The 11,686-nt window shown below is 40.9% G+C and overlaps 1 protein-coding gene across 2 annotated transcripts in view; it reads right to left on the bottom strand.

Moving 5' to 3' along the window:
* gpsm1b (G protein signaling modulator 1b) overlaps positions 1 to 11,686 on the bottom strand; it is a 51,605-nt gene that overhangs the window by 16,934 nt on the left and 22,985 nt on the right. For both annotated transcript variants that reach the window (XM_084415155.1, XM_084415156.1), the window contains exons 5-10: positions 8,531 to 8,654; positions 8,311 to 8,426; positions 6,988 to 7,143; positions 3,815 to 3,923; positions 3,548 to 3,662; positions 2,378 to 2,448 (exon numbers count right to left, since the gene is read on the bottom strand). In XM_084415155.1, coding sequence (XP_084271281.1) covers positions 2,378 to 2,448; positions 3,548 to 3,662; positions 3,815 to 3,923; positions 6,988 to 7,143; positions 8,311 to 8,426; positions 8,531 to 8,654 — 691 coding nt within the window. The remainder of the gene's footprint in view (positions 1 to 2,377; positions 2,449 to 3,547; positions 3,663 to 3,814; positions 3,924 to 6,987; positions 7,144 to 8,310; positions 8,427 to 8,530; positions 8,655 to 11,686) is intronic.

Genomic DNA, 11,686 nt, shown 5'->3' with positions numbered 1-11,686 from the left:
GGACTGAGACACAGGGTTCCTCAACCTCCTCGACACATCATCAGTGTCCTGAGCGTCTCCGTTCTGCAGTCATCACACACATGAGCATGAACAGTTATGACAACACACACACACACAGACAAACACACACACACACATGTTTCTGCACCAGGTGACCAGGATTCTGCTGTGTAGGACATGTTGTTTACAGAGGTTATGCGTTGACGTCACTCCCTCAGCCGGCCTGAGCTGCAGAAGAGCTGAGAGTGACTGGAGTTAATAGAGGAAACTGAGGAAACGCCAGTAAAACCAACGATTACCAGTTTAAACTGAAGCTTGGACTCGATATAGTGTTTCTTACGACTCACCACAGATCCAGTGATCATGGATACTGACATGCAGCAGGAATCGTGTTTCCTCACATTTATATGAGCCTGATTTCCACACCGGGGAAATACATAAAGCACATTTGCCTATAATATATATACACTCACCTAAAGGATTATTAGGAACACCATACTAATACTGTGTTTGACCCCCTTTCGCCTTCAGAACTGCCTTAATTCTACGTGGCATTGATTCAACAAGGTGCTGAAAGCATTCTTTAGAAATGTTGGCCCATATTGATAGGATAGCATCTTGCAGTTGATGGAGATTTGTGGGATGCACATCCAGGGCACGAAGCTCCCGTTCCACCACATCCCAAAGATGCTCTATTGGGTTGAGATCTGGTGACTGTGGGGGCCATTTTAGTACAGTGAACTCATTGTCATGTTCAAGAAACCAATTTGAAATGATTCGAGCTTTGTGACATGGTGCATTATCCTGCTGGAAGTAGCCATCAGAGGATGGGTACATGGTGGTCATAAAGGGATGGACATGGTCAGAAACAATGCTCAGGTAGGCCGTGGCATTTAAACGATGCCCAATTGGCACTAAGGGGCCTAAAGTGTGCCAAGAAAACATCCCCCACACCATTACACCACCACCACCAGCCTGCACAGTGGTAGCAAGGCATGATGGATCCATGTTCTCATTCTGTTTACACCAAATTCTGACTCTACCATCTGAATCTCTCAACAGAAATCGAGACTCATCAGACCAGGCAACATTTTTCCAGTCTTCAACTGTCCAATTTTGGTGAGCTCGTGCAAATTGTAGCCTCTTTTTCCTATTTGTAGTGGAGATGAGTGGTACCCGGTGGGGTCTTCTGCTGTTGTAGCCCATCCGCCTCAAGGTTGTGCGTGTTGTGGCTTCACAAATGCTTTGCTGCATACCTCGGTTGTAACGAGTGGTTATTTCAGTCAAAGTTGCTCTTCTATCAGCTTGAATCAGTCGCCCCATTCTCCTCTGACCTCTAGCATAAACAAGGCATTTTCGCCCACAGGACTGTCGCATACTGGATGTTTTTCCCTTTTCACACCATTCTTTGTAAACCCTAGAAATGGTTGTGCGTGAAAATCCCAGTAACTGAGCAGATTGTGAAATACTCAGACCGGCCCGTCTGGCACCAACAACCATGCCACGCTCAAAATTGCTTAAATCACCTTTCTTTCCCATTCTGACATTCAGTTTGGAGTTCAGGAGATTGTCTTGACCAGGACCACACCCCTAAATGCATTGAAGCAACTGCCATGTGATTGGTTGATTAGATAATTGCATTAATGAGAAATTGAACAGGTGTTCCTAATAATCCTTTAGGTGAGTGTATATATATTTATATAATACAATATAGGTCTAAATCCATGTGATCACTCATATTAAAGCTGCTCTAAGCGATGTTGGGTGACGTCACTTCTTGACGTTTAAAGTATTGTCAAACAAAACGGAGGCTAGCTCGACCCTCCCTCCTCCTCATCTGCGCACTAACCCCCCAAACCACACCCACAAATCATTCTTGTCGGTTATTGGCTGGAACAGTTTGTTATGTTTGGTGGTCCAGGCTGGGCCAGTTTGTTTTTGTTGCCGTTTGTGGAGCCTGTGGTGTCTACAGAGACCGCGTGTCTTTACAGTGTGTTCAGGGGACAGGCAGCTAGCGGATGGGGAGGAGATGTTTGCTGGATGTGACAAAAAATGTGTTGGCCTAAAAAACGCGTGACATCACTTAGAGCACCTTTAATGTTATATATATCATCATATCATCCAGCCCTAAAACTTGTGTCGTTTTTTGTCAGTGTTTATTTAAAAACATCCGATTATGCTTAATAGGCTGACGTATGTGGTCATGGAAACGCGGATACCAATGCTGTCGCTCAGTGTTTCAGTGTTTCTGCCGCTCAGTGTGTGTAACCGCAGTCACTCTAGGCTTTTGACAGGCATTTTGTTGAAAGATTGTGACTCGAGTACATGTCCTGCATGGCAAAGTCTGGATCACCCAATCAGATGTTGAGCATGTGACCTTATCAGAGCTGTATTTCCAGAGGTCAACGCTCTCCATGCTGTTCTTCTTGCTGAACTTGGGTCTGGCTCCTGTTGGAGAAAACAAGTACAAGTTTATTATTATAAATCATGAAATATCAATTAACAGGCCGCAGACATCACTGAGACACAAAATACAGACATCATGTGTGTATATATACAGCTAATAGGGTTCGTACAGAGACTGTAAAATTAAATTCAAGGACTTTTCAAGAACTACTTTTTTGGTTTTCAAGGACTTCATTCAGAGATCTCACTTATCAAACAATATCCATATTATCTGTCAAATTCGAAAAAAGGTAAAGGAAAATAAGCAAATAAAACAAAATGGTACAAATAAAGTGCAGCAGATGCAATTACTACGGTAACTTTAACCATTGAAAGGACACTATAACAAAGATATCACTTTCTTTTTTCAAACTGATTTTTCTCCCATGAATATATGATTGACATGAAGAATGAAAGCTGTATCATAAACTTGGATATTTATGAGCAATATCACACTCATAGCCATGTGAAGTGGCTCTACATCTATATCAGACGGGCTACAGCGTTCATCATGTGTGAAAAGATGGTTTTATCGATAAAATTAAACACTAATTTCACATATATTGTCTTTCAATAATTCAAGCGCTTTTCAAGTACCTTTTCATAAATACTGTATGTTTTTATATTAAATATTACTATTTTTTATATTTTATTATTATCAGTGTTGAAAACATTTTTATATCAGGATTCTTTGATGAATAGACATTTCAAAAGAACAGCATTTATTTGAAATAAAAAGCTTTTGTAACATTAAACACTACCCTTCAAAAGATTGGGGTCAGTAAGAATTTTTATTAAATTTTTTAGGGGAAAGAAATTAAATTCATCAAGGATGAATTAAATTGATCAAAAGTGACAGTTAAGACATTTTAGATAAATACTGTTCTTTTGAACTTTATATTCATCAAAGAATCCTGACAAAAAAATGTCCTCTTCTTCTAAAAATAATCCACAACTTTTGACTGGTAGTGTATGTTAAGGAAAATGTCTCTTTTTAGTACAAAATGTATTATTTTAAAATCAATGTCAAAAACAAGCAAAGAGCATCCAGTGTGACAACTTGCCCCGCTGTGGCTTATACAGTGGAATAGGTGATGTTTACCCTGCACTTTAAACTCAGAGTCGGATGGAGAGAGATCGCCCTCTTTCACCCCGAGAGCCTCCATCAGCTCTTCCACGTTCATCCTGGCCGTCAGCTCTCCGTTTCTGTCCCCGATCTGAGAGCAAGCAAAGCCAAAGACAGAGTTACAGGTGTGTGTGTGTGTGTGTGTGTGTGTGTGTGTGTGTGTGTGTGTGTGTGTGTGTGTGTGTGTGTGTGTGTGTGTGTGTCGAGGTACAGCGGCTGCTGGACGGCAGAGTCTGGCTTCACCTCTCTAGAGATGTCCAGGTGTTTCCGGGCGTAGTGAAGAGCCTGACGGTGGTTTCCCAACGACACGTAAGCGTTACCCAGACTCCAACAGGCCCGGCCCTCCCCGACCCTATCAGAGACAGACAGAACGCAGATTCATTCAGGGACGAAGCAGAAGTGACGAGTGAGTCACTGAGTCATTCTTTAGAACGATTCATACAAAAACGCAGATTCATTTGGGGACGAAGCATAAGTGACAAGTAAGTCACTGAGTCATTCATTAGAACGATTCGTACAAAAACGCAGATTCATTCAGGGACGAAGCAGAAGTGATTAGTGAGTCACTGAGTCATTCATTAGAACGATTGGTTCAAAAACGCAGATTCATTCAGGGACGCAGCAGAAGTGACGAGTGAGTCACTGAGTCATTCATTAGAACGATTTGTACAAAATGCAGATTCATTCAGGGACGAAGCATAAGTGACGAGTGAGTCATTGAGTCATTCATTAGAACGATTTGTACAAAATGCAGATTCATTCAGGGACGAAGCATAAGTGACGAGTGAGTCATTGAGTCATTCATTAGAACGATTCGTTCAAAAACGCAGATTCATTCAGGGAAGAAGCAGAAGTGACGAGTGAGTCACTGAGTCATTCATTAGAACGATTCGTTCAAAAACGCAGATTCATTCAGGGACGAAGCAGAAGTGACGAGTGAGTCACTGAGTCATTCATTAGAACGATTCGTTCAAAAACGCAGATTCATTCAGGGACGAAGCAGAAGTGACGAGTGAGTCATTGAGTCATTCATTAGAACGATTCGTTCAAAAACGCAGATTCATTCAGGGATGAAGCAGAAGTGACGATTGAGTCACTGAGTCATTCATTAGAACGATTCGTTCAAAAACGCAGATTTATTCAGGGACGAAGCAGAAGTGACGAGTGAGTCATTAATTAGAATGATTCGTTAAAAACGCAGATTCATTCAGGGACGAAGCATAAGTCACGAGTGAGTCACTGAGTCATTCATTAGAACGATTCGTTCAAAAACGCAGATTCATTCAGGGACGAAGCAGAAGTGACGAGTGAGTCATTGAGTCATTCATTAGAACGATTCGTTCAAAACACAGATTCATTCAGGGATGAAGCAGAAGTGACGAGTGAGTCACTGAGTCATTCATTAGAACGATTCGTTCAAAAACGCAGATTCATTCAGGGACGAAGCATAAGTCACGAGTGAGTCACTGAGTCATTCATTAGAACGATTCGTTCAAAAACGCAGATTCATTCAGGGACGAAGCAGAAGTGACGAGTGAGTCACTGAGTCATTCATTAGAACGATTCGTTCAAAAACGCAGATTCATTCAGGGACGAAGCAGAAGTGACGAGTGAGTCACTGAGTCATTCATTAGAACGATTCGTTCAAAAACGCAGATTCATTCAGGGACGAAGCATAAGTGACGAGTGAGTCACTGAGTCATTCATTAGAACGATTCGTTCAAAAACGCAGATTTATTCAGGGACGAAGCATAAGTCACGAGTGAGTCACTGAGTCATTCATTAGAACGATTCGTTCAAAAACGCAGATTCATTCAGGGACGAAGCATAAGTCACGAGTGAGTCACTGAGTCATTCATTAGAACGATTCGTTCAAAAACGCAGATTCATTCAGGGACGAAGCATAAGTGACGAGTGAGTCACTGAGTCATTCATTAGAACGATTCGTTCAAAAACGCAGATTTATTCAGGGACGAAGCATAAGTCACGAGTGAGTCACTGAGTCATTCATTAGAACGATTCGTTCAAAAACGCAGATTCATTCAGGGACGAAGCATAAGTCACGAGTGAGTCACTGAGTCATTCATTAGAACGATTCGTTCAAAAACGCAGATTCATTCAGGGACGAAGCAGAAGTGACGAGTGAGTCACTGAGTCATTCATTAGAACGATTCGTTCAAAAACGCAGATTCATTCAGGGACGAAGCAGAAGTGACGAGTGAGTCACTGAGTCATTCATTAGAACGATTCGTTCAAAAAAGCAGATTCATTCAGGGATGAAGCAGAAGTGACGAGTGAGTCACTGAGTCATTCATTAGAACGATTCGTTCAAAAACGCAGATTCATTCAGGGACGAAGCAGAAGTGACGAGTGAGTCACTGAGTCATTCATTAGAACGATTCGTTCAAAAACGCAGATTTATTCAGGGACGAAGCATAAGTCACGAGTGAGTCACTGAGTCATTCATTAGAACGATTCGTTCAAAAACGCAGATTCATTCAGGGACGAAGCATAAGTCACGAGTGAGTCACTGAGTCATTCATTAGAACGATTCGTTCAAAAACGCAGATTTATTCAGGGACGAAGCAGAAGTGACGAGTGAGTCACTGAGTCATTCATTAGAACGATTCGTTCAAAAACGCAGATTTATTCAGGGACGAAGCAGAAGTGACGAGTGAGTCATTAATTAGAATGATTCGTTAAAAACGCAGATTTATTCAGGGACGAAGCAGAAGTGACGAGTGAGTCACTGAGTCATTCATTAGAACGATTCGTTCAAAAACGCAGATTCATTCAGGGACGAAGCATAAGTGACGAGTGAGTCACTGAGTCATTCATTAGAACGATTCGTTCAAAAACGCAGATTTATTCAGGGACGAAGCAGAAGTGACGAGTGAGTCACTGAGTCATTCATTAGAACGATTCGTTCAAAAACGCAGATTTATTCAGGGACGAAGCAGAAGTGACGAGTGAGTCATTAATTAGAATGATTCGTTAAAAACGCAGATTTATTCAGGGACGAAGCAGAAGTGACGAGTGAGTCACTGAGTCATTCATTAGAACGATTCGTTCAAAAACGCAGATTCATTCAGGGACGAAGCATAAGTGACGAGTGAGTCACTGAGTCATTCATTAGAACGATTCGTTCAAAAACGCAGATTTATTCAGGGACGAAGCAGAAGTGACGAGTGAGTCATTAATTAGAATGATTCGTTAAAAACGCAGATTCATTCAGGGACGAAGCAGAAGTGACGAGTGAGTCATTCATTTCAATGATTCGTTAAAAACGCAGATTCATTCAGGGACGAAGCTGCTGCTCTGAGACGTGTAATGGCTCTACTGATATTTTTGTTGGCAAAATAAGAGGAGAAACAGTTTGGACAGGACAGCTGTGTCCGAATGTCGTATGTTCTGACCTGTCGTTGAGCTCTTGAGCGATGAGCAGGTGTTTGAGGTGATAGTCGATGGCACGTTCATATTCCTGCAGGAGTGTGTATGTGTTTCCCAGACTGTAACACGCTTGAGCTTCCATCACCTGATCCTTCAGCTGCCGAGAGAGCTGGAGAGTTTTCCTGAGGAACAGAGGAAGTATGATTTTCTAATCTCTAGATTTGGATTGGGTTCAATATAAGAATATATGCTAAAAGTTTGGGGTCGGTAAGAGTCTCTTCTGCTCACCAAGGCTGCATTTATTTGAGCTAAAATACACAAAAAATTGTGAAATAATATTCCAATGTAAATCAGCTGTTTTCTATGTGAATATATAGTAAAGTGTAATTTATTCCTGTGATCAAAGCTGATTTTCAGCATCATTACTCCAGTCTTCAGTGTCACATCATCCTTCACAAATCACTCTAATATGATGATTTGATGATCAAGAAACATTTATGATTATTATCAATGTTGATTTTTTTGTGGAAATGATAATATCATTTATTTTATTTTATTTTACTTTACATGAATAGTGTTCAAAAGCATGTATTTGAAATAGAATCTTTTGCAACAAATGTCTTTTCACTGACACTTTTGATCAATATTGGCCTGGTTTCACAGACAGGGCTTAGATTAAGCCAGGATTAGGTCATAGTTCAATTAGGCGTTTAAGTAATTTTTATAAACATGCCTTAGAAAAAGGCATTACTGGTGTGCATCTTAAGACAAAACAAATGCACTGACATGTTTTAAGATCAGTCAGTGCAAGTTTCTTTCAGTTGAAATAGCTCAGATTTACATTTTAGTCTAGGACTAGACTTAAGCCTTGTCTGTGAAACCGGGGGTTAATGTTTTTTTACTGAATTAAAGTATTATTTATTTTTAAACGTTTAAATGGCGGTGTGTTTTATAGCATTTAGTTAGTGTGTGTGTGTGTGTGTGTCCATGCGTGTGTGTGTTTGTGTGTGTGTGTGTGTGTGTTTAGAGAAGTAACAACACACCTCTCCTCAACAAGCCTCATGATTGATATATTTTTCAATTCTTTAGTGTAAAACGTTTTTAATGATGAAAAAAGTGTCTGTATCTGATAATCTGTCGCTCACACACTCGTGCACAAGCTCAAATACTTCCTCTGAGGAGTGTGTGAACTACAACTGTGATGCTGTTTGCGTGAAAGTATCAGTAGAGGCTCTTTAATCTTCTTCTGTCCTGAAGCTGTTTGCACGGCATTATTTCTGATTCCTTCATTTAAGAAACAAACCACCGGTGTCCTGCATCCTCTAGATGGCGCTGTAAGTCATGATCACCTGTAATACTCTGTGGCTGTGTTGAACTGGCCCAGGAAAATGAGAGCGTTGCCTAGGTTACTGTACGCTCGCCGCTCCGCTGCCTTGTCGCCAAATTCCTTTGCAATAGAAAGACGCTGGAAACAACAAGGAGGGATTGTGTGTTACTTTGAAATGCAAATCCCTGTGAGATGCCAGCTTCAGTGACGCTCAGTGTTGTTTGTCGCAATGAGGGTTTTACCTCTCTGTGGAACTTAATGGCCTCAACAAAATTACCCAGCAGGTAATGAGTGTTTCCGAGGTTCCCGAAGGCTCTTCCCTGGGCGGCTCGGTCTCCCAACTCCTTCACCAGAGAGAGATTCATCCTGAAAGAGAGTTTAGGAAAGTAATTTAGGACTTTTCACAGGTTCATTGCCTCATAAAACAAGTAAACAGTCTTTGTACCTAATGTTGTGATTCTGACGGTTTGATTCAAGGAAATTTATTCTAGAACTTTTTGAAAATTAAGGAAAAAAAGGTTTGAATTACATTTCCATCCATTAAAAATTGCAGTTTTAAAGTCCCCCTCTGGTGTAAATCAAGTGTTTAATGTAGTTTATGTGTATATGTGGTGTGTTTAATATGCTTTAAGACAAACGTGTAAATTCATAAGTCGACACCATTGCTGAGTATTTTCTCCTTAAAACTGCAGTGAGTGAGTGGAGGCGGGGCTCATTTGCATATTCATAGTACCGCGCATACTAAATGAGTCAAGGGTGTCAGGTTGCATTCAAGATATTTTAAGGCATTAACATTTTTTTTCAAGTAAAAAACATTTAAATATGTCATTTTGGTGATCAAAGATGCGTTTTAAAGGAGAACTCCGGTCAATTTTAACATTGAGCTCATTTTTTTGTACATTTGGAGTGCTGTCAATACAGAGAACAACGACAAAAATCGGTGTTGCCTACACCGAGTTATTCTATTTTTAAAATTTGCACCCTATTGACTTCAATGGGGCAAGTAGTAAGCCTGCTTTTTAGCCTCTTAACATCCTTTAAGTGTCATTACAAGTGCACAGGTCATGTGAGTGATTCCTTCCGAGTGAACACGGGTGGATCTGACTGCAGTAGATGTTAGAGATATTAATAAAAATGAAGTTAATTCAGCCAGCGCACATACCTTTGTTTACATCCTGTTTTCGGTGGAAGGCCATAGTAATCGATTGTCGAGTTCACGCGCGTTGATCATAGGTACTAAACCTATGCGCGTGAACTCGACAATCGATTACTATGGCCTTCCACCGAAAACAGGATGTAAACAAAGGTATGTGCGCTGGCTGAATTAACTTCATTTTTATTAATATCTCTAACATCTACTGCAGTCAGATCCACTCGTGTTCACTCGGAAGGAATCACTCACATTTTCTGTGCACTTGTAATGACACTTAAAGGATGTTAAGAGGCTAAAAAGCAGGCTTACTACTTGCCCCATTGAAGTCAATAGGGTGCAAATTTTAAAAATAGAATAACTCGGTGTAGGCAACACCGATTTTTGTCGTTGTTCTCTGTATTGACAGCACTCCAAATGTACAAAAAAATGAGCTCAATGTTAAAATTGACCGGAGTTCTCCTTTAAGGGATGAAATTATTAACTACATTGGGACTTTAACAAACTAATGAAGTTCAATTGATGCATATTTGTCAGCCATGCATAAATTACAATTTATTTCTGTAATAGCACTTATGCATTTTACATAATAAACGTTTTATATTTATCATCAATCAATTAAATCTTTTGATCAGGTTTATTAAAGTAGTTCAATCTTTTGATAAGGTTTATTAAAGTAGTTCATTTTATCTTCTTCATCCCTTTATACAGGTTTATGCTGATTCTAAGCAAATTCTGAGCATTTTGAAAATATGATTATTTAATAAATAAAAATGTGATTTTGAGAATGTGTGATACCAACAGAATTTCGTTGTTTTTGCACAGCAGTAAAATGACTTATCAATTATTATTACAAATATATAACTTTGAGTGTAGAGCTGTGAAATGATTAATTACATCGAAAATAAAAGTTTGTGTACATAATGTGTGTGTACTGTGTATAATTATTTTTTATATATAAATACACACACATGCATGTACAGTATATATTTAAGAAAAATGTGTTATTTATATACAAAATATTTATATATAATATATATATACATATATAATTTATTTATACATGCAAATATTTCTCTAATATATACATGCATGCACACAGTATTTCTTAAATATATACATGCATGTGTGTATTTATATATACAAAATAATTATACACAGTACACACACATTATGTAAACAAACTTTTATTTTGGAGCAGCTCCTCTCGTTTCTCAGGAGCGAATTACCCTCCTCCCTCCCCAGCTTCCACCCCCAGCTCCTCTCGTTTTTCAGGAGCGAATTACCCTCCTCCATCCCCAGCTCCTCTCGTTTTTCAGGAGCGAATTACCCTCCTCCATCCCCGGCTCCTCTCGTTTCTCAGGAGCAAATTACCCTCCTCCCTCCCCAGCTTCCACCCCCAGCTCCTCTCGTTTTTCAGGAGCGAATTACCCTCCTCCCTCCCCGGCTCCTCTCGTTTCTCAGGAGCGAATTACCCTCCTCCCTCCCCGGCTCCTCTCGTTTCTCAGGAGCGAATTACCCTCCTCCCTCCCCGGCTCCTCTTGTTTCTCAGGAGCGAATTACCCTCCACCCTCCCCGGCTCCACTCGTTTCTCAGGAGCGAATTACCCTCCTCCCTCCCCGGCTCCTCTCGTTTCTCAGGAGCGAATTACCCTCCACCCTCCCCGGCTCCTCTCGTTTCTCAGGAGCGAATTACCCTCCACCCTCCCCGGCTCCTCTCGTTTCTCAGGAGCGAATTACCCTCCTCCCTCCCCGGCTCCTCTCGTTTCTCAGGAGCGAATTACCCTCCACCCTCCCCAGCTCCACTCGTTTCTCAGGAGCGAATTACCCTCCTCCCTCCCCGGCTCCTCTCGTTTCTCAGGAGCGAATTACCCTCCACCCTCCCCGGCTCCTCTCGTTTCTCAGCAGTGTTTGGAATAACACCGTTTAAAAGAACGGCGTTAGGTAACGACGTTATTTTTTCAGTAACGGGGTAATCTAACTAATTACTTTTCCCGTCGTTACAACGCCGTTAACATTACTGAACGTTAAATGCGGTGCGTTACTATGCATTGATTGAATAAACTGTGTAATCCGAACGCACCCCTGGCTCGCACAGCGATTGAGGAGGTGGGTTAATAACAAGGTAAGCGATTATGATTGGCTAAGGCAGGGTCATGTGTTTCATGGTAGCCAATCAGAGCCAGTGTTTTTACACACATGCCAGCACACGCGCCACACACACACACACACACACACACCAGCTAAAC

Source organism: Rutilus rutilus (assembly GCF_951802725.1).
Source record: "Rutilus rutilus genome assembly, chromosome: 7".
Classification (NCBI taxonomy): domain Eukaryota; kingdom Metazoa; phylum Chordata; class Actinopteri; order Cypriniformes; family Leuciscidae; genus Rutilus; species Rutilus rutilus.
This window is presented reverse-complemented; position numbering and strand designations above follow the sequence as displayed.